The sequence below is a fragment of the Bidens hawaiensis genome, unplaced genomic scaffold, assembly GCF_021521415.1.
Source record: "Bidens hawaiensis isolate Kalapana, Puna unplaced genomic scaffold, B.hawaiensis_p1.1 tig00026600_1, whole genome shotgun sequence".
Classification (NCBI taxonomy): Eukaryota; Viridiplantae; Streptophyta; class Magnoliopsida; order Asterales; family Asteraceae; genus Bidens; species Bidens hawaiensis.
In genome coordinates this window covers 107,506-132,042 of record NW_027505074.1, presented here as the reverse complement: position 1 = coordinate 132,042, position 24,537 = coordinate 107,506, and the positions used below count along the sequence as shown (strand labels likewise).

The following is a 24,537-nucleotide window of genomic DNA, read 5'->3' as shown; positions in this document are numbered from 1 at the left end:
TCTTTCGATTGGTGAAGCAAGGTAGTCTCCATCAGACTAGAATGGTAATATGAGTATGAGTCTAAGTACTAATTTTTATGAGGTCCTTCAAAAATTTATTATATCGTTTCTAAAACTTTTTTAAAAAATATTGGTTTCTTAGAACACCGATTGTTACTATGTGGGTCCATCCCTGATTATATACATTGTCAATCGAGAAAAAGCCAAGAAAGAATGTAGAGTATACATAACATGCAACCAACCCATGCATGGTACATATACCCAACCCACTATTTGCAATAAGAACCCAAAAGAAAAGGCAAATTGACAGTTGTGGCCTTATATAATTTCTCTCTCTACTGCACACCACTCCTCTTTACCTCTTATCTGCTCCCCCTTTCTTGCTCAACTTAACTCATGAGACCCCAAAAGCAGATCCAAGGTTGTTGTTAATCTGTCAATTCACAACTATCAATCAACTCAACTCACATCAATCAATCAATCATATCACATCACACCCCACATAAATTTCCAAACACACCAAACCAAAAACATGTCCATCTCTTCCTCCACCACCTCTCCCACCGTATCTCAGCTCCTCCACCACTTCCCACCTCCACCATCACCACCTCCTTCATGCTCTGATCAACTCTACTATGTTCATTGCACCCACTGTGATACTGTCCTTGCTGTATATATATACATACATCCTCTATCTCTAACCTCTTTTCAACTAGGGTTTTATTATTATTATTATTCTTATTATTGTTGTTGTTTTAACCGGCTTCATGAAATACTACTTCAGGTGAGTGTTCCTTGCACCAGCTTGTACAAGACAGTAACTGTCCGGTGTGGTCACTGCACTAGCCTCCTGCCTATGAACATGGTGCTGCCACCTTCAGTGAACCAGTTTCCTTTTGGTCACAATAATTTCTTTGCTCCTTCTACTCACACACACTTGGTAATCTTTCTTCAAGATTTTAGCTTGTAAATGTGTATCAATCATGGTTGCAAAAGTCGTTAGACGCTTTTAGGTCGTTGGGAGTTGTGTGTATTTCCTAGTAGGGAGTACTCTAGTACTCAGCGACTAGACGTGATTTTTGTAACCATTAATAGTATTGGTAGAAGTAATCTAAATGTTTAATGTTTTTTACAGGATGATCAAATTTCAAATGTGAGTGCTAACTTTCTGACCAATCAGAATTACCCGAATGATTATTCGCTGACTACAAGAGGAGGATTTAGAGAGATTCCAAAGCCTCCTGTGACTAATAGACGTAAGTCAAATTTCTTTTGATCACATGTTACTTTTCTTTTCTTATAATAAATTTTATAAGAAAACTATATACTGATGATGATCAAGAATGAAAGCGAATATTGTTAACATGATAAGTTTAGAAAATTTCTTTTCAGTGTTATCAATATTAGAAGTGATAAAATTTGTGTCAATTCAAACAAAACATTTGGCAAAACTATAATTCACTTGGTAAAATTAAATTGAAAATCTTTGAAGCTAAGAAACAAAAATTCTTCACTTTTGGACAAAAGCCTATTGGTGTTAGTTGTTAAATGTTCAGATCATACTTTACATACTAATTAAGTGTTTCACTAATTATCTAAATTAAATCCATAACCAGAAAGTGGAGGGTATTAAACGTTTTTGTGACACCACAATCTCTTGCAAATAGACCGAAAAGATATATAATTAACCCATATTCTTATTTTTTTGGAACCTTTTATTCTTGTTGGTTTTTAAAACAGAGCTTACAAAATCTTAGAAGATAGTAATATATGTATACCTTTAAAGAACTAGTTATTTTGGACATGAGTTCTCTTTTGAATATAGCACTTGTGAAAAGTATCCAATATGGTTATGATTAATGATTACTTAATTATGGATCTCTTTCTTTAGAAAGTTTTAGTGAGGTACATGTATAAGTTGTTTGATCATAAATTACTGATGTTCAAAGGGACTAATAAAAACTTCTATTCCTTCATTTTCCATGCTCCTTGATCATGTTTAAAATCAAAAGCTTATGATCTCTCTCTCTCTCTCTCTCTCTCTCTCTCTCTAACACACACAAACACTAATCATTTAACTTATTTTTTTGGAGAATTTTGAACTAATATGACATAAATCAAATATCCCTTCACTTATTCATAACCACGGTTGTGGATTTCTCCCATTAAAAATATTGAAAATGGTCTAATTATTCTCTCTTTTTTACTGAGTATGTAGAAATGACATCTACAAATTCAGCTAAGTTTTAACTTAGAGATTATAGATAATAGATCTACGCATAAAATACATACATTGCACTATTTTAACATTTATTATTTATTTGCTAAAAGATAAAATATTTCACCCTGATTCGACCACCTCTAAATAATATATATTGTACTGTACTATTTTTTGACCTAAAATATATACAATGTTTTAAAATACCATTTATGATCATAAGCCTAGTATAGCAAAGTTTTTATCTTTCATTTTTTTATTGTAACATAATTGTATTCATTATCATATAATCCCAGAAACTCAAAACTCAACTAAAACTAATCTGTAATATATTTGATTTCTTTTGTTTGTATATTATCATTCTTTTACACATGATATTTTATATAAGTGAAGTATATATATAAGAGTTATTTATTAAGTTCATTAAATGAGGGAATGCACACAATTTGAACAGATATGACATTGATAGTTTGTATGAAAATAAGAAAGGATGGATGAGGTGACAGTATAGATACCCTATCATTCCTTATATTTTTGTTCAATTATTAAAAAATGACAAAACACAAGAAAGAAGAGGATGGAAGGCACACACAGACACAGTCAAACAAAAGTGAAATTTGATGGGGTTTGTTTTTGTTGATGTCAGCTCCGGAGAAGAGACAAAGAGTCCCCTCTGCCTACAATCGGTTCATCAAGTCAGCTTTCAAAATCTCTTTTCTTTTTTACTTGATCTAGAACCATCCATTTTCAATGATATAATGCAGATAATATTATGAATATAATGCAGGGAAGAGATTCAAAGGATCAAAGCTGGGAATCCAGACATTAGTCATCGAGAAGCCTTCAGCGCTGCTGCTAAGAATGTAACGTCTCTCCTCCTTAGTATTTGGCGGTGCCTATTATTCGTAAACACGTAGGGTTTGCATTAAAATATAGGAACAGTTTTATATATACGCTTACAAACATTGAAAATACCATATATACCCAATGAGACTAAATGAATATCATATATACACCCAACTTTAACTCGTTTAGAAGGGCATATACGATATTGTTTTGAATACATACGATATTTTGGGGGTTATATATGAAATTACCAACAAAAAAAAAATACAATTCCAGATTTTATTTTTTCATTTTGCTTCAATAAAGGATAAACACAATGCATGCTTATAGATGTATGCATTAATTCTAAGCAGGTAATGCGGAAATATATCGGATATTGGTCAAAGACCGATATCTAAGATATCGGTTATCGCAGTGAGATATCGGTGGTTTTTTTATGAATTTTAATATCATGTAAAATTCATATCTATAGCAATTTAACACTAATAATTCAATATAATCTCCTACCATGAACAAATTAACCTTTTGTAAATTGCAAAACACTAACAATCGTAGCAAAGTAAAAATTAATTCAGACTTAAAACATTAACATTGAACACTAAAAGTTGATCATTAAGACTTAAACACTAATATCGGGAGTATCAGTGATATATTGGTCAAATAGTAGTCCAATATTGGTCAAATATCGGTTAATATCATTGATATTATCAATACCGATATTCTGAACCGATATTCTAATTTATATATCGTCAAGGACCGATAACCAATATATCACTGATATATCAACGATATCGACTGCATGCATCATTATAAAGCATGATTAGTTGATTACTAACCATGCAATTAAGTAATTTGCAAGAATTAAAAAATAGGGTTTCATGCTTATTTGTTTTAAAAAAAATACAAAAAGCGTAAATAATGTAAACAGAAAGGTATATTTATGTTTTAGTATTTAAATGTGTGATCTAATTGTTTTGATCCAACAGTGGGCCCACTTTCCACACATTCACTTTGGTCTGATGCCTGATCAGATGAGTGCTGTGAACAAGAGCAGCATGCGCCAACAGGTACACTGTTGATATATATCATTTCTCTATTATATGATCTCACATTCCCATGGCTCTTGAAAAACAAAATAAATGATTTTCTTTACAAGAAACATTATTAATATCATTTTTGAAATATTTTTTTTTCATTTGTGCGTGTAGGACACTGATGGTGGTTTCATGAAAGATGGTTTCTTTGCTTCTGCAAATGTGGGCGTCTCTCCTTACTAGTTACCCTTATCCCAACTTAATTAATTAGCTTTATCAGCATAAGAAGCTGCTTATCTACCTTTGTACCTTCAAATTTTAATGTAGCAAACTGTTTCCAATATCACACTCCTTTATGCTTCAAATCTATCTCCCTCTCTCTCTCTCTCTCTCTCTCTCTCTCTCTCTCTCTATATATATATATATATATATATATATATATATATATGGGAGGGTTATCCTAAAAATAAGTAGTTTCTTAAAAAAACTAAGAATAAATCATAGCAATTGAATCATATCAATCAATTGTTAAGATTTGAAATTAATAAAAAGTGTCATAATTTCCTAGAATTATTTTTTCACCATAAGTTTAATGCCAAATGTCAAATATCTATTGGTTCTTACTATTCCTAGGAAACAAGTTCTTTTTATTTGAACAATTTTCTATACACACACATATATTGTCGGGTCGAGTACAAAGTGAAGCAAAATACACGTCGTGGCATTTTCGTAAATAGCATAATTATGCTACAACAATTTGAACTAGCGTAATAATTATTACGGAAGTTGTAATCTTTGGCGTAATACTATGAGCTACTTGTATAATTTAGTGTAGTAGTCTAATTATTTTGTTAAGAGTAATTATTAGATTGTCACCGCGTCTTTCTCTTCTACACCCCTAATATCTATTTGTATTTTATCCAATATACGTACACACACCTCATTGTTACTGGTGATAACTTGGAATAATGTCGTGACCAAGTTTTTTATAAAGGATGTAATATTACAGTTTAAACATCACCATTACATATGGAAAGCGAAGGCTGTTATTTTTAAATTTCCAAACCAAGTGTTTTCAAAATTACATTGATGAATCTTGGAGTCATAACTAATTAAACATAACCTGTTGAAATCAGATAAGTAGCTTCACCATTTCAAGGTCGAGGAAACCAAAAGTATAAGAATTTAAAAGATAAAAACACATGTTAGTTATCAAGACACGCTTCTCGTATTCCGTCACTTTGCATGAAGTAGCTTTTAGAACGGCATACTAACCATGAAACCACTACCCCCAAGCATACAAGACGGCAAAACCCTTGTTAGGTCCACACATACATGTTTCTCTTCCATCCATCAAAATACCAAGATGTATGTTGGTCTGAGTATTGATCTTCTTTCCAACGGCCAGTCAAGAAATTTACAGGTTCTTCATTTTAATTGATATCCATTACTAGAAAACAAGTCATTTTCTCACAAAAACTTCCTACAAATTTCCTACAAGTAGTTCCAACAGAATTCCAACAAAGCTCAAACTTTGCTACAATATTATCTAATAAACATTATGAATAGTTTTTGTAGGAAAGTTGTAGGAAGTTTACAACCACATGTTTTGTAGCAATTTCGTAAAAAAAGTTGGAAAACTGTTGAAAACGATTTTCAAGCATGTGTTTTTCCAACAACTTTTTTTGTTAGAAAATTGTTTGAAACTTATTTTTTCCAACAAATTTCCTACAATTCGATTGTAGAAAAACATCTCTTTTTCTAGTAGTGATCCCGACATAGATAAATATGTCAAAACGAACGCCCCTAACCAAGTTGTGTCGGTATTTCACCCCAGGAGCTCTCTACATTGTCGTGTCGGCTAAAACAGACTTATAGCTAATACATATGATTTTATATAAGCGAAAATAGGTGTTGGTTATTATTATGAAGTATGAACATGAGTTGTACTAAGAGTTACATAACGAATTACTTAATTTGCTTCAACAACTTTTATCTAGATTATAGCACACAAGAATTTTTCTGAAAGCTCTTTTCTTTTCTCCCCCACCATAAAGTAAATTCCTGAAAAAGATTACTTAATAAAGCTTGAAAAAGAACACCCGAGAATTTGATTTTTCGCCAATATCTATTCCAACATGTTAAGCATGGTGTCATTTTCTCTTTTGCGGATTTAAAACATCTTTTTAGAAGTTATCGAAGAAACAAAGATTTGAAGTATTAATTATTGTCGCGTGTGTTTCACAATTTCTTATATTTCGAATGCATGTAGGCAATATTATGAATCATGTAACGCCATTACTCATTAGTGATGATGGACACGCAATTCAGATAGCCAACTGTTCGTATGTCGAATGATAGGAATGACAAAATTGTTGGCATAATCTCGATTTGGAATTTCGGATCCAAAGAGATAAGAGGATACAAAATTGTCTAATCACATGCCACTTTTAAAACGGTTGTTTGAAAACACTTAAAACGGCCATAAGGTGAAACCAAAATCGTTAGGGCTACTTGGTCACTTTGTAAATAACTTAATCGGAGATTGCAATAAGCTAAGGTAAATAGTTAATGATTCGAAATACTTTGCGTACGTAGTAGTTTGCGTGTTTTCATATGTGAATGTTTGAATGTTGTTTCTTGGCAAATTAAGTTTCTTGATCATGATTTTGGTTGTTTAATCGGATGCACCGACACATCGTCTTCTATTCAACTTAACTATTGGATATTCTTTGTATCTAGATTCGACATATGTATAAGATCTAAAAAAAATTATATATCTTCATATAATTAAAAAGAAAAATGCTTGATCTAGCTTTACATTCATTTCATAAGTAAATAAATTGTCAAATTTGATTAAGATCGTGTTTTACACATATATATATTAAATTCATTGGGACAAGTGCATATTTCCCTATCTCTAGCTATATTAAATACGGAGTAACTTATTTGCTCTTACACCGTTAATTATAAGTCAACGATTACTTTAAATAATATCAATACAAGTTACTCCGTATATAACAGTATTGAAGTCATAATATAATTTTGTAAAATTAAACAGGCTCTATAAAAATTGAAATGTAAATGTTAATTTACTTACATGAAATACTCAAATTAATGTAAATAAATCAAAATGGATTAAAACAAGTTGGGCGGATAGTTGGGCTAGAGGAGCAATGAGCCTTGGCCCTTGTGGGTCAGACATGGGCTTGACTGCTTGAGTCAGTGCTAGACCAAACCAAACTACCACCAGCTACCAAGTCCAAAGGCCAGATCCAATGATCCAACCAGAATTTTAAGATTCCGAAATTCAAATAAAAAATATAATTAGATTCCGAAATTCAAAAACACACAGAATTTTAAGATAACTTCCAAATTAATTTACCTCAATGTGTTTCAAATATATAGAATGATAAAAACAATTGTGCTTTTAATAAAAAAATAACAAAAAATTGTGCTTTTAAACCCGCGTGTTTTAGTAGGGGACGTGTAGGGAATCCAGTAGGTATCGGTTCGTTAGGGTACCGGTATGATACTTATATACGCTATATCGAAGGGAAAAAAACACTCAAAAATAAATTTTTAAATGTCTAAACAAATCGTGATAAAAAAAACATGCAAAACGTCAATAATTAATTTTTATGACTCCGGCCTTTTTATTAAAAAGAAAGTAAAAAAACATTTATATAAACGTTTAAAAAAATAAGAGAAAATGTTAATAAAAAACAAAAGAAACAATTACAAATATCAAATACTTGGTGAAATGCAATATTAATATCTTAAAACATCAAAAGATCATCCCTTTTTCTTGCAAGCCCCAACACCTTCACTTCACTTCACTTCATTCTTCAACAATCCATTTTAGACAAGAAATTGTTAGAATTCTGTCATTTCTTGAATGCCAAATGCACCATAACGTTGTAAGAAGACTCCATTCAAAAGATTTTTTTGCTTAAGTGGAATTGATAAAAGAGGAATGAACTTTAATAAATCATTTACCGAGGAGACTTGAACCTATGAAATTTTGCACAAAGAACATACTTGTGTCCAACAGGTATTGGATAGTAATGTAATGACCTCACAATCTATGAATGCTATTTTTAAACGACTAAATTTTGCTATTCAAAAAGGGTTGTTGGCACAATTTGTTGCCGATTTACCTTCCTTTTCGATGTAACGCTCATCCCTATTAAATGAAAAGACTGTTATCAATTGAAAAAATAAAAAATAAAAAAAGAGAGAATTCATCAGCCATGTGTCGACTGATGTGGTAAGTTTAGCAGCCGCAGTATTGATAACGTTTGATCCATTAAAAAGAACACGTTATGCAACTTAGATTTGTTTCAAAGTTGATATGACAATCCAATTAATGGACACCATATGCAATGTCATCTTATTATTGTATTAGTTATTTTGTTTTAAGGATGAATAATTTTGAATCACATGCTATGGCTTCCATACCACATAATATGTTTATAGTTAGAATTGTGTAACCATCACTAATTATTTGAATAACGCAAACTACCATTCTATGTGGCCAAACTTTTCTATGTGACTACCATGTTCATCTTCACCTAACGCTTGATGTGAGATGTTATCCGTTAAAGTGACATATATGATGTAATAAATAACGTATTTTATACATAAATTTAATGGCTAACTTACACACTTACTAAACCTACTCCAAGATCAATGATAATGTCCATCATAGGAGTAGAACATTCAGCCATTTGGAGAGAAATACCTTACTACACTTCTTGATCCATAAAATAATTCGTAGATAAACACATTTGCTATACTTTTTGATACACCTAGGCTACAAGCTTTTAATGTTATCGTTATATATATACTAGTAATTTAACCTTGCACGTTGCACCGAGAATTTAATTATCAGTTCAGTACTGGAACTCGGTATACCAACTGAAAGAGATAACGTAGAACCATTGGAAAAAACATTCAAAGGTAACCGACGTATGAGCCTGGCGGTTTAAAAATGACGCTACAGAATTAATGTGTATATTAGTAAAGTTAAAAAAAGAAAAACAAAGGAATTTGAAAATTTTATCAAAGTCAGGAACTAAACAATTTATTAGCAAAGTTGAGACTAGTTGTGTTGATTAAACCGTATCAAAGTAAAGGGATTAAACAAGTATTAGTAAAGTTAAAAAGGAAAACAAAGGAATTTTGAAAACTTTGGCAAGGTTGAGGGATTAGCAAAGGTTAAAAAAAAAGAAAGAATTAAAAGTTTATTAAAATAGAGGGGCCAAACATGTTATTATTAAAGTAGAGGGATTAAAGTGACGAAAGAGGTTTTTTTCATAAAAAAAATAAAGGCTTCCATGTGGCCGCATTTAATTGACCCATGTTATGAATAGTGTATTTTGTGAGTATAGGTATCTTTACATATATAAAACCAAAACGAGTCATTAGATGCATCTAACAATTATATTCTCCATCTTCTACTACACATTTCTACCGATTACCTCTAAAGCAGTTTATAAAATACATCAACGACGATTGCTAGTGAGTACGCTGTCGCTAAACCATTTAGATAAACATTTAGCTTCACTCGTAACAAATAAGCGGCCATGTAGACCAGCGCACCAAATATATCAAATAGTCAAGTCCTAACGGCCCTATAGTCTGGCTCAATGAGTAGGGACATGATGCTAAGCATGGCTGGGTATGCCCACCCTCTGACCACATATGAATGGATCTAGACGCACATATACCTAGACTAAGAGCCACTAACTATTAAAGTTTTAGGGATTCGTAATCCCATATAAACTTTTGCATTTATGTAAATAACTTAATTAAATAGTTTACAAGAGTTGGGTGTATTCATCTTTTGATGAGTTGTTCAATTAACAACTTCTCTGTATTTGATGAATGATTACATTGAGCCTATACTTTAAGAGTAATAGTTTAATAACATAGCTCGATCGAATGATCTAGCTTTAGACCATTAGTCTGATTTATAGCTTTAAACCGATTTATAGATTTAACCTTGATAAACATTTGTTTTGATATAATAATCACTTTTATTCGGAAAGTTTACTTAAATCTTTTGGTCCGCATGACGTTTGGTGTGACATTCTTTGGCCTAATAGTTTCGAAAACTCTCATCAAGCTCTTCTAGAAAGTAAACAGGCCCCGCAGTTAATTGGTTATATACGAATTACTTTTCTAAGACAACAGACTCGATTACTGGTGTTGTCACCCTTCCAACTAATATATACATGCACATTATGTTTTTCTGTTTAGTTATTTATAAATATCTTGTATACAAAAAGAATAATGTTTCTTCATTTAGAATCTTTGTATGTACAACTTTACGTTTCTTAATAATAAAGAAACATTTATTTTTTGTAACCCTATATATGAAAAGCTTAAATATATCTATAAAAACTTTCCAAAGTTTATGTTATACCTTTGACTAGGGTCTAAGCTATGTATTGAAATAATGAAGCATAACTTTTATCTTAAAACGAGTATAACACTAAAGCATGAACGAGTAGCACTTCGATTACACATACGGTGTCGGGGTATGAAACGTCGAAACTCCGAAGTGGCGTCGGGATAGAGCGGACTTCAAGAAAGTGAGAGTGGTTTGGTGTTTGGGGTGCCACAAATGAGAAAGCTTATGACCACTATTATAGCCATCTGCTCACACCCCGGTTGGATCGTCGTTCACCACCATTCGCCATGTATCATCTTGTGATGAAACGTGTAATTTCGTGTTCTATTAGTAATCAGACATGTGTCATTCCATTCGATTAGTAATTAGCCATATACCGATTTCCTATATTTTTATTTTAGCTACATGACAAACTGGTCCCTCAACTTTCAAAATTGTCAAAATTGGTATGGATATTTTCGAAATGTTACACGAAACTAGCCCTATTTGTATCTTTCATGACGATTAAATAGCTGAACAACCAACCGAAACTGTAAACATAACACACACACACACATATCTATATCTATATAATAAATATAAACGAAACCATAAAAATCCTACATGTCACGATATGGTCGCTTCCACTTTTTTTGGAGTCACCAGATTTGCTTGATTTTTAAATGGAGACTTCTAATGCATTTGACCCGAATTCACAAGTATGGGTCTTATCAAACTCATATATTTTTAAACGAGTTATAACATCTCATTAAATTAAAAACTAATCTCATCAAATATTTGATATAAAAATCTTATAGAGTAGGGATATATTAAAAATTAATATCTGATTTAGTTAAATATATATAACCCTCGGGTGAGCCAAAGTAAAATTGCACTAATTTTGACGTTATTTTATTAATCTCATGAAAATAACGTTAAAAGTGGCGGAAGGTTAATCAGGCATCATGTGGTGGCGTTGATAGCCGAAAGACAAGGGCACATGCACCAATCAGCCGGTGTCCCGATGATTGAGTGCTATGTGCCTTATGTCCAAGGCTTGATGCAAAACTACTATCGAGCCGGGTGTCTCACTGGAAGCAGCCTCTCTATCCCTATGGGATAGAGGTAAGGCTGTCTACATCTTACCCTCCTCAGACCCTACCATAGCATTGCTATTGGTGGGATATACTGAGTACGATGATGATGATGATGATTATTTAAATATATATATATATATATATATAATTTATAATTAAAAAATTAATTTTATAGTAAAAAAAATAAACGGGTCTTGGGTCTCATCAAACCCATATAGCTTTTAAACCGGGTTATAACATGACATTTATTTGTGAAACAATTCATCATCAAACCATAAGTATATTATTAACTTTCATACAATAAAAATTCAAAAAATAAATAAATATTATAAACAATTAATATAAAACAACCCCGTAATACAGGGATAAAAACTAGTGTGTGTGTGTGTGTGTGTGTGTGTATATATATCAAGTTCGTTGGGCTTGGGCCATCAAGTGAACTTAACACAAGTACGCCTATGTCCAAGTTCGCCAACGATATCCGAATTGCATAGCAACGGTCACAAACTACACCAACATGAACAATACATTGTATCAGACACGAATGTTAACAAATCAAGTTTAGACATTATCTTTAACTAACCACTGGGTCTCCCCTAGTGGCCAGGCACAATGATGGTTAGTTCTCTGCCCTCCATTGAGGTCACAGGTTCGAACCGGAGGGCCGCCCGAGTTTTCTAGGGTGTATTAGTTGCAAAGGGTTTCCCCCTTGGTAGTTGGTACAACATCTGTCAAGTGGCAGGTGGCCTGAAATTTTCTCGGGGAACGCCTAGCCAAACTCGGATGTCAAGCGTGGGCCCGGTTAAGACAACATAGTCTTGGCCCGAGTGAGGCGGTTAGAGCTTCCGTATGGAAGCTGCGACGATCCTGCATCGTTAAGAAAGTCGTCGTTCAAAAAAAAGACATTATCTTTAACTATACGTATCAAACAAATGATTTATGAATGATAAATTTTATAGATTTGTTCTATCAATAGCAATATTTGTTCTTTTGAATAACTTTATCAATGATGTAAGTTGAAAAATCTTGATTAAACTATTTGTTGAAGACCTTATCCACAAAAAAAAAAATAAAGAAAGAAAAAATAACAGAAAAAGCAAACCTACATTAATTTCAATTTATTATATACTTTTTAACTTTTTGTTATAATTCTAAAGCTAAAGTAGTAGGTTGTTTACTAGTTGCTACTCCTATCTCTTGGATGAAAGAGCTCCACGTATTTTTTCTTGGTCTAATATCGTGACAGAAACACCGATTATTTATTTCGCATTCATTTGCCGACCAGACGTGGGAGGCGAATCTTTCTTTTTTCTATGTTTCTCGATTACTTATAATTGCGTAAACAAATGGAACATATTATCATTTGATATATGTTTGTTCTTGTGTTTGGTCGTTTAACTGCATTCGAACGAACATAAACCATTTGTAAACATATTTTTATTTTGTGTCCATTCGTTAATAAATTGGGCTTCGTCTACGTGTTTGTTTATATTTAATTTTTAGTATATCAAACAAACATGAATATATAAATAAACGAATATGAACCAACTCAAATGAAAATGAGTGGCATATAAACAAATGAATATGAACCAACACAAATGAAAAATGAAAATGATAAACTATTTTATGGGCTTAAAGTAAAGTAAAAAAAAACTGTAACCATGTTACAATTTCATTATCATCCAACACATATAAATGATGCGTCAAAATTTTTTTTATTTAAATCAATAGGGTTTGCAATAAAATTTATAGCGAAATACTAAGCATGACATTCAGCCTAACAAATATAGCACTAGCATAGCAACTTAGGACATTCGTAGTGGTTTAATGCCTCTACAACATGAGTTAATAATAACTTAATAATCATGACTAATTATAAATTTAGAAAACTGTTTAAAACACATAATTCTCAACAGTATAATCAAATACATCAAATATGCTACCTATTTTAAAATAGGTGTGCAAATTATTACAGTTCAACACAAGATAATTGAGAAATAATCGTTGAAACTTTCAATGACAACATTTCATCATATCATTTGGTCCAATGTTACAACATTTAATTGGATCATGCATCTTGCCAGAAAATTATACAATGACTTGTGTCATTTTATTGATCAATAAGGAAGCTTCGATCGAATTCTTCTTTGGAGTTGTTGTGTTACGTTGCTGAGACAACAAGAGCTGAGAAGTGAGAACCTACGTCTACTGGAAGTCTGGAACTGGCAAATGTGAGCCCTTTGATAAGTATAGGCCCAAGACAAGGGATTTACTTCCCTTACCCTTGGGTTGTTAATGTTAGCCGGAAAAACGAACGAATAAATATGCTTTCATGTTCGTTCATTTAGCTATAACATACAAAACACTTATCAACAAATGATTTAATAATGATTTAAGTGAATATTATGTTGACTCTTGATACTTTTTATACCTAAAAAACGCAACAAAATAAAACATCTGAAATAAAGAAATTCATACTTTACTCAAATCTAGCTTACATTCATTGTGACTCCTTTCTTTGAAGTTCATGAATTCCCATGTACAACAATGAAGAATCTTCAAAATAATAATCATCATCAAAATCAAAAAATAATAATAAAATGGATTTTAAACATCATTGCCAAAAATATAGGAACTAAATTTCGGCCGATTTCATTTGCCATACACTAACTGAGGTAGTAACTGATGCTGCCGTAGCATTGTTAAACAAGAACAACCGAGCATTATTGTATATCGCCTTTGTCGGATAAACTCGTGAAGTAATACATGTTCTTCCTCCTTGTGCAAAACTTTCGACTACAGAATGATCCACCAAGATTCTCATAGTTAGTTTTTCGCCTTTTAGTACCGGGACAATGTCTCCATAGATTGACTTGTCAACATCGTTAGCAGTAGATGATCTACATAGGGTAACAAATAATAATCAAGCACTAAAATTAAAAAAAAACATAAGCCTAAACATAATAATTAAGAAAATGAGAACAAATGGATACCTTGATTGGTCAGCACAAAAGAAAGTTGTAAGATTTCCATCAACGCCTTTGGCAACGTAAAAATAGACAGGAGTATGCTCGATGAGGCCCTCATGCGCAAGGACTGAGAAACCGAATGGACCTAGTGCGCCTTGTGTTGCAGCTCCACCATTAGCACACAGGTATGTAGCATCGGCTCCATTAAGTTTTAACACTGTGGCCTCATTGAGTTCAAACTCGGCAACAATGTCTAACTGGGATGCTGCAGGTAGGTCTAGTGGTACGAGTGAGCCAGCTTCCAGTTCTAGATTCTTGAAAACTGTTACATTTGTTCGCAAGGTATTGATCTCATCAACCGGCCATTGGATTATATTGCTTTGAGTTTTTTTGTCCAACAAAATTGTTCTTGGAACGCCCTGTGAATTCACAAGTATAAATATAATTAGATCAAACGCGTTCAAATATTAAAACCTCTAATATTAATAATTTAAAGTTTTAAACTATAATTTGTTGGTCGATAATAATTATGCTGAAATGTGACAAATAACACTTTTTACTACCACTTTCATTGTCGAGTGCAAGTGTATAAACCCTACGAGAAGTTAACTATTTTGTCCAGGATGTTACAATTATGTCGTTTCAAAACAAATACTTGGATAAAAATCGGTTAGTTTTTTACTAGAGTAAACAGATATACTTTTCCATTAAAGTGAGATTTCTTATTATGAACATATGAGTTTCGTTGCCACATCACCGGTATAGATTATTTAAAATGATGTATGGATGATAAATTTTACCATTTTCATTCGATAAGTATATAATATGTTCTAAATTTGTTGGTAGTAAATAGTTAGTTATCAAGATCTGATTTATGTATTATTAAATAGGAAAATAAATGCAACTATAAACTTAAAATACCTATTTCTAAGCGCCCCATCGGATTTTTAAATCCAACCGGTCATTAATAGGTTATAGTTTAAATTATTAAAATTAAATTTGAAAAAAAAAACACTTATATGGTAACTTAATTTACGTACCATGAGAGAAGCCCAACCCTTGCTAATGTCAGAGGTTTCAGTGTCGGTCTCCTTGATCCAACTCCACAAGACTCTTCTTTGTTTGTTTTGGTCATAGAATGTCTTGGATGCATAATATACACCGTAATCGTATCTCAACCCGATCCCAACGTCTAATGTCGGATTATCCGGTTTCCATTTTCCCTTATATGCATCATAAGTACCAATGGCATAATAGTCATGTCTATCATCATCCATACTTGCTTTGACTATATGTTTAACCCCCGGTCCATCAATGGACGTGTCAAGACCATTTTCGTCTTGTTTTGAAATCGGGTAAAAGTCAACACATTCCCACATACCCGTACCTGGGACCGCATGGAGCACTCCATCTAAAAGCTCAAACGTTTTAAAGTCTTCTGTGTCGTAAACAAGTGAGATCCCGGTTTTATTAATCTTGGACCCGATTGTGATTCTCCATTTTCCCTCGGGTGTCTTCCACGCGGTTGTGGGGTCACGGAGGTCCTTGTTGTCAATACCAGGTGGTGGGACCAGGACCGGGTTTCCAGGGTACTTGACCCAGTTTATTAGGAGTGGGTCCGATGGGTCAGCTGGGTATGCGAGGTTTTGGACTTGGACCGACTCATTGGTGGACCCGGTGTATAAAACCACAAGTTGACCGTCGGGAAGGATGGTGGCTGAACCGGTCCAAACACCCTGCTCGTCGTACCATTGGTCGGTTTCCATAGCGATGGGAAGGTGGCGCCAATTAACTAGATCTTTGGAGACCGCATGACCCCAAACAATTTTTCCCCACACGGGAGCATCCGGATGATATTGATAAAACAAATGGTACCATCCTTTGTAAAAAACGGGACCTAAAATATATTTTAAGACAATATATCAAAAACTTGTGAAGAAGTCCAATGTTTTTCAAGTAAATGATTAGTTAAAAAACACATGTTTTGTTTATTAGGACATGGTTGATGTTATAAACAATTATTTAGCCCGTGAAAAGTGTGTTCTCTTTCTTCTTTTCCAACTATAAAAAGTGTTTAAAAGTTGTGATATTAAAGGAATTAAAAGGTAATATACTATAATAATTTGATTGGTAAATCTGGAACTGTTGTGTTGGTTTTGTGATCTTGCTAAGAGGGATGCATAATGAATCAGCAAAAACGTGAGTGGGCCAGGCGAATATTAGTTGGAATTACCATAGGATGAGATCTATTTTTAATTATTAATTCAACTTTTTTCTAAAAAAAAATTGCATTTAAGGATGAACATGTTACCATAAAACAAATAGAATATTCATTTATAAGACCACCCATAGTGGTGGCTTTGCCACCAGCGTTGTGAACCAAAACGCGGGGGGTACACCGCCCCCCCTGCGTTATGTTGATTTCATTTTTCCGAACGTTTTGTACAAAACGCTAGATCTGGCTCAAATATCAAAAAACTATCCGTTGAATTCCGTTACAGTTTCCACCTTTCAGCATCTGATCTCGCCAGAAACAATGGCGGATTCCGGTAACAAATCGTCCACCGGCGGCGGCGTTAGTCTCACCTCCAAGGCGTCCATCCTAGGGCAAAAGCTCTACGTCATCATCGTCGTCACCGTACTCATCGTGACGTCAGCACTCATACTGATGCTGTTCTGCATCCGTCGGAAATTGAAGGAGGTTTCAGATTTGGTTTTGGAATGAAATGGAAGAAGATCTGATTTGGGTTTGGTATTTTTTTAATATTAATGTAGTTTTTTAATTATATATTTATTTAAATGATTTATAATTTAAAAAAACAAATAAAATTAATAGTGACTGGGCGCCACGTGGCGCATAACCCCTGGTAGTGGAGAGTTATGACTACAGCCTGTTTTTGTACAAAACCATAACTCTGACTGGGCGTCACGTGGCGCATAACCCCTGGTAGTGGAGCTTTATGACTACACATGGTCTAAGGAGTATCTTCACAATTAAATGTGTGGATAACGTTACAAAACATTTTTTTTTTGAACGGTCAATTTCAGTAACAGTCCACCCCACTCGAACCAAGACTATGTTGTCTTAACCGGGCTCACGCTTGAACACGAGTGTTGTTTCCTGGTCCACCTAACCACCAATTCGTTACAAAACATATGAGCTAAAAAATAGATTTATATTTTCCAATTTAATGTGAAAAAATCAAAAATCCATGAAAACTCCACAAAATAGATTCATGCTTTTAAGTGTGATCATGCATATCTTTTCACACACAACAGTTGATCTTTTACTATTTACCACAATATTTTTGTCTATACGCGAATTTCTATCGCACATAGATTTGACAAATATTTTTCCAACGAAAAGACAAGACAACGCTAACTGATGCATCAAACAAATAACAGTTGGAGAGCACGTACCGTTAGGATCTGTAGATCAAATAATCGCCATCACGAGTAATAGCAATGCCAACCGGAATCAACATAAACAAGAAATCATTAGACATTGCAAATTATAAATTTGTAATCTCTCTAATAAATTTCAAGATTCATACTTTTCAAATAAAAAGGAAACACAATGATCCACCTAACTGGCTAACCACATTCACCATGTGACATATTTAATGTAATAATCTTTCTATGTGCAAGAACATGTAGTCCAATAAAACATACCATTCATCCAATTCTTCAAAGGCTGAAAATGAAAACTAGTTCTTTGCCAATCCAACATGTTGGAGCTCCATGGATACGAATTATCCGCACCCAACAACGGTCGAAAAGACTTCTCGGACACACCTTTATCCACCCCACGAGACAACGTAGTTGTCTTCGTGGGCGTCTCCACCGTTGAAGGTGTTAAAATGATGTTTAAGTTATTAGGAATAACATGTCCAGTTCCGGTGATCAAAGCCACTAGAAAAGCAACAAACAAACATGTACACACAATAAATAAAACCGGCTTTTTGGTGACAGTAGGCTCGTTGCGGGCGGTGTGTTCACCGTCCGGCAATGGGGCATAGGTGGCATTAGGGTTTTCAAGATCTGAGGAAGAAGACATGTTTATGTTAATGTTTGTGAATGTGGTTTGGAGAATAGGCTGGAAACTAACGGTATTTATAATGGAAATGTTGAGGAGTGTAGAGAAATAAGATTAAAAATTATTGGTGCTTACGTGGAAATTACTGTATCCACGTGGCAAATCTCATCCGGTGAGAAAACAATTTGGACATTTGTTAGTAATCAAAAGTTGTGGTTAATTTTCAATTTTAACTTTTGTTAGTAATCAAAAGTTTCAAAACTTTTTGGAATAGTTTTTTATACTCTTAACTAAAAATATTCTACATTATACGAATTACGAAGAGTACAGATGGAAATTTGTTGATTAGATAAACCATTACATGTAAAAAATTCATTTAACATAAACCAAATAAAACATGATCATTAACACCACCCTTAATTACTAGTTTACTACCTTCATGAAGACCATCAGAATCCTTTAGTAAACAAATATAATTAACTAGATCGGACCTTAAAAAACTTTTATTTTATAGTAAAAGCCTCAATTATTGACGTTTTCGAAATCCTAGAACCTCTATCGGAGTCAGTGGTGGTAGAAGAAGAGGATCGCGCCAGCTCTGTGATGGTGAGAACTAGGGCTCAAATGACGAGGACAAACGACTTTTTGTTGGTCTGATCGTTTGAGAATCAGGAAAATCCCTAACATGAAGAAGGTTTCCCGCGACGGTGGTGGTGGATGTTATTGTTAGCCGTGGTGGTGTTGTTCAGGTTGAGTTTTTCGACGAAAATGGTTGAGTATTCCGACCAAAAACGTTTTACTTGTGATAGGAGACTAACAGAGTTAAGATTCCGCTAGTCACGGCTCGTTGGGAACAAATGTGTTAAAAGATGGGACCGTAAACAACCAACCCGTTAGTTGAGATTGTTATTTGCCAATAGTTCATAGTTTGGATGATTTAAATTCAATTTTTCAAAAAATTATAATGGTTGTTCAACTATTAATATATATTTGCATGTGAATTCCTTGACTGGCCCGATGGATGGATGTTAAACTCTTTGACCAACTAATATTTTGGTCTTGGGATGGATTGTTGGGAATCATGCGTATGTGGATCTAACAAGGGGTTTTTCCTATGTTGGATTTGGGGAGTAGTGGTTTCATGGCTGACCAGACTGCTCTAAAAGCTGCTTCATGCAATATGATCGCTATTTGTACCTGATACTTTTGAATCTGAAGCTATAGAGCTACTTACTCGAGTCCTACATGTCTTGCATAATAAATGTTTCGACTCCAAGATTCATGTAGTTTTTAAAAGGTTGGGATTTGAAATTCAAAAAGAGTTAACGACGCAACTTATTACCCTTTTATCTTTCGTCTTATTGCAAGCACAAATAGTATTAAATGGTACATATATTTGAAAAAAAAAACATTAATAAAACTACGCAAAATTTTTCTATAAATTACATAATTAGTACTTAATTTGATGTAAATAACTGAATTGTACTGTTTACGCAGAAAAACTAGATATGGTTAGCAATGTGAATTACAATGGTTATAAATTTAAACCTTAGGCCATGATATATTAAAAAAAAAGCCTATATTTGAACTAAAATAATCAAACATGTTAAACCATGTGACCAAAAGTGTAATTTACTCCCTTGAATAATTTGTATTTTTAACTGTCTACCTAGTAAAGGCAGGTAACAATAGAAACTCAAATTTTCTTCTATTCATAATACGAATAAGTGAATTTTATATGAAGTAATCGAGTCATAAAATATGAGCTCACAGTTAGAAATAACTGGATAGGTGGTCTACAATTTTCTTCTATAAATAATAGTAATAATTATTGTGTTTGGGTACGTGGACATTATTTTAAGGATCCAAAGGAAGCTATCACATGTATGATGGAATTTTAAAATTGCATTATTGTTTCCAAAATAATTTCATTATTGAAGTTGATTTCAAATCCACATCGGCAAACTAATAATTTATCCAACATACGACATTTATTCTAGAGATTCATGTGAATATATATGTGATCCTATTGCTTACAGGTCGCATGATTTTCTTAACTATTATGAGAATACTCGATTATAATATTAGGTGATTAAAGAATTGATGATAATTTAGTGTCATCATAACATCTTCGGTAATTAATAGTCACTAAAGGAAAAAAAATAAAGATAGAGATTATACGTTGATATAATAATAGAGGCGTGAAGCAGGGCCGTATCTGAGGATTTAAATACCTCGGCCGGGCTAGAATAAAAAGACCCGTATATATAAGCTAATTTTTGTAAATGACAATTAACGTTATAAAAATAAACATAGCAAAAATATAGTATATTGTAATAACTATAACTAACCGTTAACTGATGATTCGTGAAGCTCCTATAACAAAAATCTAATTTTCTCTTTTACATCTTTTAGTACCGATGATTATTTTAGAGACATCACTGATTAATTGATTGCAAAAATTTTAAGAGAAAATAGTCAAAATAAAATAGTCTATATTCTCTAACTTTGTCACGCTATTATTTTTTTTTTCTCAACCAATTACTCAACATATTGTAAGCACTGAGCACAAGGATTATTAAATAACATTGCCATTTTTTAATAAAATCAAATAACTATATAACTAAATTCTAAAAACATTGTCATTCAAAAAAGAGTGTCTTAATGACATTAAGTAATAGCTAATTAAACTACAACCCAAAAAATATCTAAATGCTTTAATTATAATCAAATAGTAAAAATAATTAAAAAACAAAAAACTCTAGCCACACATTTAAAAACGTGCTATGGTTATGTTTCTACTTAATATAGATATCTTTTAGCCACTTGGGCTAGCACAAATGGCCAGCCAAATGATAGGTAAGAGTTTGATGCTGGTTGGCCTCTCAAGTTCGAATCTTGATGGCGACACGAGTTTTCTATTAGAGTGTCCCTTCCCAGAGAGCTTGCTCTTGTGGGCGGACAACTCCTGTCAAGTGGCAGGGGGGCTCGAAATATTCTCGTGGAACGCCTAGCCAAACTCGGATGCCAAGCGTGGGCCCGGTTAAGACAACATAGTCTTGGCCCTAGTGGGGCGGTTGGGGCTATTTTCGAGAGCTGTGACTGAATATTCGACCACTATAAAAGTCATCTTTCAAAAAAAAAATCACATATTAACTTTTAACTTCTAGCTAAGCTTTTGATGTTTTACACAAATACCCCTACCATCATCTTCCTCACCCCGTTCTTTCTTCACGGGTGTTTTTGGTTAGTGCCATGGATCAAAAAAGAATCACTAAACTTTCTCATCTATTCCCATCTAGGGTCAAAACTACAAACGAAATCAGAAAAAATATACATAATATCAGCAATTTTTGAAAATTTTGTGCCCCGGAAAAAGATGTGCCCCGGCCGGCCGCCCACATTGCACACCCTCCCGGGCGGCCCTGGCGTGAAGTACACATTTATTCAAAACTATTCAATTTCTAGTGTTAATACACCTCAGTAGTTTAACGTGGTGAAGCCTACTAAACAATGACGGTCTGAGGGCGCCGCCCCTAGTAGTGGGGTCCAAGTGTAAAGCCCCTTACTAGGGTTAAAAGTTGTTTAGGAATCACAAAGTCGATAAAAGTTGATTGAATTCAATGGCCCGTATTAACTTTGATCATTGGTATGAACTTTGACTTTGACACAAAAAGTGCTTCTCGGTATAAAAAATAAAGGTATGTAGCAACTTTGTTCTTAGGTACCAAAAACGTTTGGTCGGTATCAACTAAAGTAACACCATCGGCTATAGATGTAACTGCCAGTGATTGACAATTATGGCAGTTATTAAGACTAACGGATATATAGTTTGATGAAGGGTTATGATTTTTATTTACATTGGTTAAACTCGTATATAATAGAGTCACTTTGGCTAATATATGATAATGAATTATACGAAATCCATTACAATATTCACATATAATTTTAGAATCCTTCTTGAAGCCTTTTGTCTTGTTGAAATAAAATTGTGAATTACCATCAAAATAACTTTAATCTAAAAGAAATCTCGCGATTCAAAGATTATACAAGAAAACTCCAACCAAGGACATAAGATTTTACTAGTTGAGTATAGGGCATATGAAATTGGATTTTAAAGTCATCCTAAAAACTTAAATAAAATTAAATACTCAAGTATAATTCTGTTAATTCTAAATATTTATAATTTCGAGTTTCTAAAAAAATAATATATTATTTATAATGTTTTTCCTAATTTGTTATCATTTCCAACTAATTCAACGTGTATAACTTAAAATGACACCTCTATTGACATACCCATACATTTTTATTCTTAAATCTCATTGCTAGTGTCATATATTTTTCAAAATCTTGTCGGTTTGATCAGAGAAAATGATTCATAAAAAAAGTCCTTTGAAAATCCGCCGGTACCATGGGATTGGATTTCTTACCCTATATTCTTCTCAGGAAAATTTCTGATATGGGACAATTGTATTGATTTTTGAATGCAATTATGATGTAACAATGAACCTCTCACAAAACACTCTATAGAACTCTAATGGATATTGTATAGTAAGCCTTTCAAGTACACGAAATTCACACTCACAATGAATTCCTCGCAATCCATGATTTCTCGCGAATACCGACTGCTTTTAAGTTTTCGCAATTTGATAGGCATTAGTCACAATTTTGGACCTTACGTTACGATTACACGCTTAATATCTCAATGATCACTTTCCATATATACCACTTTACGTTATGATAATTATTACTAATATAACTAATAATTATATTAATAATAGTACAAAATTTAATTACTTTTTTTTATCAAATCAAAAATTAAAATTTTGTTGATGTTACTGTTTGGATTTGAAATCATTGTGAATTGTCAATAATAATTGAACACTTAAGTTGAGCTGCCGATGTCTAGAACATACGAAAGTTATGTCCTCATTATTAATCTAGCGTAATTATGTTTACTTTTGACCAAATGTTAGCCTGTAAAATTTGCATTGATGTATTTATACTATTCAAGGGACGGCTAATATGTAATTTTATCCCTTATTTTATAAAATAATGAAAATTTTGTATCCATTCTCTCTTGATAATAAACTACGCACATGAAGCAAACTAACTATACATATGAAAGAGAGAGGTTTTGAGTTAAAATCTAACAGATAACCAGAATTAAAAGAACTTTGCTAAAAAACTCTATAAATATGGATATATAAAGAGTATAATTATAAAACCTAATCAAAACATATGCCGAGTAACGACAAAAATAATTATAACAAACTATAGCTAATTTACTTTATTAGATAAATTTAATTTATATATAATAGAGCTGGAAAAAACAATGAAATTGGCATGAGAAAAACAGCCTAATTATTACCCAAAAAAAAATTGGGGAGAAAGAAGAGTAACTTGGTGGGAACCAATTCCACGTTGATTTGCTGTCCACTAATTAAATGAATTATTGGATCACATTTAATGGATATGATGCTACATGGTTTTTAGTAATACAAGTAATTAAATAATGCATTTCCACGTGTATATTTAAAGAGTAAATTTACTTCACGCTACTAAGAGCATCTCCAATACAAGTGTTCAGTGTTCACTCTTTATTTAGATATAGGCGGAGCCTAGGTGGATGAGAGAGGAGAGAGAAATAGAGGAGAGATGAGGTCTGACATTCAGTTTTCTAAACATGTGTGGATAAACATTGTGAGAGATGACTAATAAAGAGAAGGGAGAATAGGAAGAGAGAGGAGAGAGAATCACCATTTGAATGCTGACTGGACTTGTTCAGTTTTTTAATGCATTGTTGATGCTCTAAGGCTAAGGGTAGTGGGGCTTAATTAAGCCTCAAGTGATCCAATACATTTACGACACGTAGGCGCTGATGTGACACGTGATCAAGTCATTGGATCAAGCTTCATAGGGTGTAGTGGGGCTTGATTG

At 33.1% G+C, this 24,537-nt stretch overlaps 2 protein-coding genes across 2 annotated transcripts; one reads left to right on the top strand and one right to left on the bottom strand.

Annotated features, from left to right (window-relative positions):
- The first annotated feature begins 259 nt into the window (after positions 1–259).
- On the top strand, positions 260–4,484 carry LOC143610500 (axial regulator YABBY 5-like). The gene is made up of 7 exons (XM_077084964.1): positions 260–670; positions 785–940; positions 1,136–1,256; positions 2,865–2,913; positions 3,006–3,081; positions 4,051–4,131; positions 4,273–4,484. Exons 1-7 carry the CDS (start codon positions 533–535, stop codon positions 4,339–4,341), a joined length of 690 nt encoding a protein of 229 aa, XP_076941079.1. The 5' UTR covers positions 260–532; the 3' UTR covers positions 4,342–4,484.
- Positions 4,485–14,050: 9,566 nt separating this feature from the next.
- Positions 14,051–18,667, bottom strand: LOC143610501 (acid beta-fructofuranosidase-like). Its single transcript, XM_077084965.1, has 5 exons — positions 18,234–18,667; positions 17,982–17,990; positions 15,602–16,458; positions 14,586–14,980; positions 14,051–14,492 (listed from the first exon to the last, which is right to left on the bottom strand). The coding sequence occupies exons 1-5, from the start codon at positions 18,616–18,618 to the stop codon at positions 14,228–14,230; spliced, it is 1,911 nt and encodes a 636-aa protein (XP_076941080.1). The 5' UTR covers positions 18,619–18,667; the 3' UTR covers positions 14,051–14,227.
- Between the last annotated feature and the right edge of the window lie 5,870 nt (positions 18,668–24,537).

Coding starts and splice junctions, on each gene's coding strand:
- LOC143610500 (XM_077084964.1), top strand. CDS start 533: ATGTCCATCTCTTCCTCCACCACCTCTCCCACCGTATCTCAGCTCCTC. Junction 2,914..3,005: donor GCCTACAATCGGTTCATCAA/GTCAGCTTTCAA, acceptor AATATAATGCAG/GGAAGAGATTCAAAGGATCA. Junction 3,082..4,050: donor TCAGCGCTGCTGCTAAGAAT/GTAACGTCTCTC, acceptor TTGATCCAACAG/TGGGCCCACTTTCCACACAT.
- LOC143610501 (XM_077084965.1), bottom strand. CDS start 18,618: ATGTCTTCTTCCTCAGATCTTGAAAACCCTAATGCCACCTATGCCCCA. Junction 14,981..15,601: donor AGGGTTGGGCTTCTCTCATG/GTACGTAAATTA, acceptor GTGAATTCACAG/GGCGTTCCAAGAACAATTTT. Junction 14,493..14,585: donor TTTTGTGCTGACCAATCAAG/GTATCCATTTGT, acceptor TACCCTATGTAG/ATCATCTACTGCTAACGATG.